At 42.4% G+C, this 5,109-nt stretch overlaps 1 protein-coding gene across 1 annotated transcript; it reads left to right on the top strand.

Annotated features, from left to right (window-relative positions):
• The first annotated feature begins 4,061 nt into the window (after positions 1-4,061).
• LOC120242826 (ferritin heavy chain-like) lies at positions 4,062-4,864 on the top strand. Its single transcript, XM_039248784.1, has one exon. The coding sequence runs from the start codon at positions 4,210-4,212 to the stop codon at positions 4,756-4,758; it is 549 nt and encodes a 182-aa protein (XP_039104715.1). The 5' UTR covers positions 4,062-4,209; the 3' UTR covers positions 4,759-4,864.
• The last annotated feature ends 245 nt before the right edge of the window (positions 4,865-5,109 follow it).

Genomic DNA, 5,109 nt, shown 5'->3' on the forward strand with positions numbered 1-5,109 from the left:
GACATGGTTTGTTTTCTGTGTTTGTTGGGTTTTGTTTGTCAATTTTAAAGTCTTTCACAATTTTTCCTGATAGGAGAAAGGCCTCTCTCCCTCTTCCAAACCAACCTATGTCTAGTGTTCACTACTGCAAGCATGGTATGTGAGGTGTAAGTAGGCATTTCTGCTTGTGGAGACCAATACATGAGTCTTCTTAACTCCAAACTTCAATAAATGCTGTAGACTGAATGTGTGCACCGCCCCCCTCCAAATTCTTATGTTGAAACCCTAACACCCAATGTGATGGTATTAAGAGGTGTGGCCTTTGGGGTGATTACATCATGAGAGCGGAGCCCTCGTGAATGGGACTGCTGCCCTTATAAAAGAGACTGGAAGGCTTCCTGCATCCTTCAGCAAGAAGATGGCCATGTGTAATGCAGATGAGGGTTCTCACCAGAACCCAGTCGTGCTGGCATCCTGATCTTTGACTACCAGCCTCCAGAACTATGAGAAATACGTTTCTGTTGTTTATAAGCCACCCAGTTTATGTGCTGTGTTACAGCAGCCAAACAGGTGAAGACAGCAAAGGGTAGAAATCTTCACCCTTTTATAGCATTGTTACTCACAGTGTGGTCTGGCATCACCTGAGAGCTTGTTTAGAAATTCAGACTTTGGGTCTCTGTCTAAATCAGAATCTGTATTTTAAAAAGATCATAGTGGGCGCCTGGGTGGCTCAGACAGTTAAGCATCTGACTCTTGATTTCAGCTCAGATCATGATCTCATGGTTCGTGAGTTCGAGTCCCACATTGGACTATGCAATGACAGTGTGGAACCTGCTTGAGATTCTTGCTCTCCCTCTGTCTCTGCGTCTCTCCTGCTTGCTCTCTCTCTCTCTCTCTCTCTCTCAAAAATAAACAAACAAATAAATAAATAAATAAATCTAAAAAATAAAATTAAATTAAAAAATATCCTAGACCTTGTCTCGGGATGAGGAGGGGAGGGAAAAGATCCTAGACCTAAATAAATTGAAAAATACCCCGTATTTATGGATCAGAAGACTTCATACTGTAAAGATAGTAACAGAGCCCCAAACTATATACAGATCCAATGCAATCCCTATCAATATCCCAGCTAACTTTTTTTGGAAAGAAATTGGCAAGCTCCAGAATAGCCAAAAGAATCTTGAAAAAGAAGAATTAAGTTGGATGACTCATTTCCTTCTTTTAAAACTTACTACAAAGCTGCAGTAATCAAGACAGTGTTATACTAGCATAGGCTTAGATATAAAGATATATAAATTTACAGAATAGAACTAGAAGCTTTATTTTATTTTGGGTTTTTTTTTATGTTTATTTATTTTTGAATGAGAGAGACTGAGTATGAGTGGGGGAGGGGAAGAGAAAGAGGAAGACACAGAATCCAAAGCAGGCTCCAGGCTCCAAGCTGTCAGCACAGGGCCCGACATGGGGCTTGAACTCACAAACCAAAAAATCATGACCTGAGCCAAAGTTGGATGCTTAACCGACTGAACCACGCAGGCGCCCCTAGAACTGGAAGTTTTAAATGTGAGACCTAAAACCATAAAAGTCGCAAATGGGAGCAGAGGCAGTAATTTTTTCTGACATTGGACACAGCAACATTTTTCTTGATTCATCTCTTGAGGCAAAGGAAACCAGAGCAAAAACAAACAATCAGGACTACATCACAATAAAAAGCAAAGCAAAGGAAACAATCAGCAAAACTAAAATACAACCTACTAAATGGGAGAAGATATTTGCAAATGACATATCTGATAAAGGGTTAGTATCCAAAATATGTAAAGATTTACAACTCAACACCAAAAACACCCAAATAATCCAATTAAGAAGCCAGCAGAATACATGGACAGACATTTTTCTAAAGAAGACAGACAGGTGGCCAACAGAAACATGAAAAGATGCTCAACATCACTTATCAACAGGGAAATGCAAATCAAAAGGACAAGGAGACATCACCTCATACCTGTCAGAATGGCTAAAATGAATAACACAAGAAACAACAAGTGCTGGTGAAGATGTAGAGAAAGGGGAACCCTCTTGCATTGTTGGTGGGAATGCAAACTGGGGCAGTCACTCTGGAAAATAATGTGGAGGTTCCTCAGAAAGTTCAACACAGAACTATCCTATGATCCAGCAACTGCACTACTAGGCATTTACCCAAAGAATACCAAAATAATAATTCAAAGGGATACATGCACCCCAATGTTTCAATGTTTAGACTAGCATTATCTACAACAGCCAAATTATGGAAACAGCCCATGTCCATTGATTGAAAGAAGAGGTCATATATGTATATATCTACATGTATGTATGTATTTGAAATATTAGTCATAAAAAAGAATGAAATCTTGCTATTCATAACAGCATGAATGGATCTATAGGGTATAAGGCTAAGCAAAATAAGCCAGTCAGAGGAAGACAAATGCCATATGATTTCACTTATATGTGGAATTTTGGAAACAAAACAAAGAAAGAAAAAAATAGACAAACCAAAAAAAAAAAAAAAAAAAAAACCAAAAAAAAAAAAAAAAAACCCCACAAAAAACCAGACTTACAACTATAGAGAACAAACTGATAGTTACCAATGGGAAGGTGTCGGGCGAGGGGAAATGAGTGAAATAGATGAAGGGGATTAAGAGTACACTTATCATGATGAGCACTGAGTAATGTACACAATTATTGAATCACTATATTGTACACCCGAAACTAATATAATAGTGTATGGTAGCCATATTGGAATTAAAATTTTAAAAAAGAAAAGAAGGTATACAAATGGCCAATAAGGACATACAAAGATGTTCAACATCATTAGTCATTAGAGAAATATGAATCAAAACCACAAGGGTTCCTACTTTGCAGTAACAGATAGTAACACTGTTGGAAACCTCACACATCATTGGTGAGAATGTAAAATGGTGCATCCACTTTGGAAAAGAGTCGGCAGTTCCTCAAAATATTAAACACAGAGTTGTCATATGACCTACCAATTCCCTCCTAGGTATAGTCCCAAGAGAATAAAAATGTGTCTACACAAATACTTGCGCACAAACCTTCATAGCAACATTATTCATAATAACCACAAAATGGAAACAACCCAAATGTCTATCAACTGATGAAAGGATATATAAAATGTGACATATCCGTATTATGAAATACTATTCAGCAATTATAAAAGGAAGATTAGAAACATTATGATAAGTACAGAAATCAGACACAAAACTCCACATATTGTATGATTCCGTTTATTTGAAATATTATGAAGAGGCAAATCTCTAGAGACAGAAGGTAGATTAGGGGTAGCCAGTTCTGGGGAGTGACAGCTTAAGGGGAGGGAATTTCATTTTGGAGTGATGAAAATGTGAAATGAGACCATGGTGATGGCTGCCTAACACCATGAATATACTATAAACTATGTAGATATTCACTTCCAAAAGATGAATTTTATAGTATGAATTGTATCTCAAGAGTTATATTATGAATGTTTGAAAAATACAGGTAAGGGGGCATCTGGGTGGCTCAGTGAGTTGAGCTTCCGACTTCTGCTCAGGTCATGATCTCACGGTTCATGGGTTTGAGCCCCGAACCCGGCTCTGTGCTGAATGCTTGGCTTGAAGCCTGGAGCCTGCTTCGGATTCGGTGTCTCCTTCTCTCTCTGCCTCTCCCCCGCCCCCGCTCTGTCTCACTCTGTCTCTCAAAATTAAATAAATGTAAACAAAAATTTTTCTTAAGAAAAGAAAAATACAGGTAAAAAAAGCCTATGGCTTTTTTTCATGAAATATATTCACAAAGCCCAGCAATATATTAAAATATATTAAAAATATATTTTAAAAAGAGTTGTTTTAAAAAATGGCTTCAATACACTCAGCTCGGAGTTGCCCTGGGCCTCGGGCTTCACCCGGGCACAGATGGAATGTTGAAGGCGGTGCCCGGCCCGCCACCCTTCCCCTCCCCTCACCCCTCCCTCGTGACCACGCCCTCTCGCGTAATGGATTTGCATAACAGATTTGCATAACGGATTCAACCCCGGACTTCGGAGTAACGGATGTCATTCCAGCCACATCTGGAGACTGCTGCCAGGCCTGCCTGCTGGCCCACTCTGAAAAGGCGCCGGGGACCCGCCACCACCGCCTTCGGCCTCACAGCCCTCACTCCCGAGGTGCCTTCGCCTTCGCCTTGGTGCCAGCGCCACCAGCCATGGCCACCGCGCCGCCCTCTACAGTGCGCCAGAACTACCACCCCGACTGCGAGGCCGCCATTAACAACCAGATCAACCTGGAGCTGTACGCCTCCTACGTGTACCTGTCGATGGCTTTCTATTTCGACCGCAATGACGTGGCCCTGGGGAACTTCGCTGAGTTCTTCCTGCGCCAGTACCGTCAGGAGAGCGAGCGTGTTGAGAAGCTGATGGATCTGCAGAACCACCGAGGGGGTCGCATCCACCTCCGTGACATCAGGAAGCCTGACCGCGACAACTGGGAGAGCGGCCTGAATGCCATGGAGTGCGCCTGTCACCTGGAGAAGACCGTGAACCAGAGCCTGCTCGACCTGCACCAGCTGGCCACCCACAAGGAGGACGCCCACCTGTGCAGCTTCCTGGAGAGCAACTACCTGCACGAGCAAGTCAAGGCCATCAGCAAGATGAGCGACTACGTGACCAACCTGCGCAAGATGGGGGCCCCAGAAACCAGCCTGGCAGAGTACCTGTTTGACAAGCTCAGCCTGGGCAAGAGCAACAAGAACTGAGTTGGGACTGTTTCCCCATAGACACAGCGTGCACGGTGACTTCCCCTGGTCACCATGCCGAGCATGCAGTTTGCAGTAGTGCCTTTGCAGAACGTTCCAGTTTTCTTCTTCCAGTTTTGCCATAAATAAATAAAGTTATTTGGTTTCAATAAATTTACTTGGTTCTGAAATAAATAAAGGTGTCTGGGTGATTCGTGTGCACATCTCTCACCTTTTCAGTTTTTAAACAGGTAACCAGGAGTCCCTCCACCCACCCAAACCCATCTGTATGCAGCTCAGGATCTCCAGAAATGGAGGGACCATTTTCCTCGGGTTCCTTGGGACCCTGGAAAATGCAAATCAATCCCCTGA

The sequence above is a fragment of the Hyaena hyaena genome, unplaced genomic scaffold (genome assembly GCF_003009895.1).
Source record: "Hyaena hyaena isolate Hyena2069 unplaced genomic scaffold, ASM300989v1 scaffold_318, whole genome shotgun sequence".
In the NCBI taxonomy this organism is placed as follows: Eukaryota; Metazoa; Chordata; class Mammalia; order Carnivora; family Hyaenidae; genus Hyaena; species Hyaena hyaena.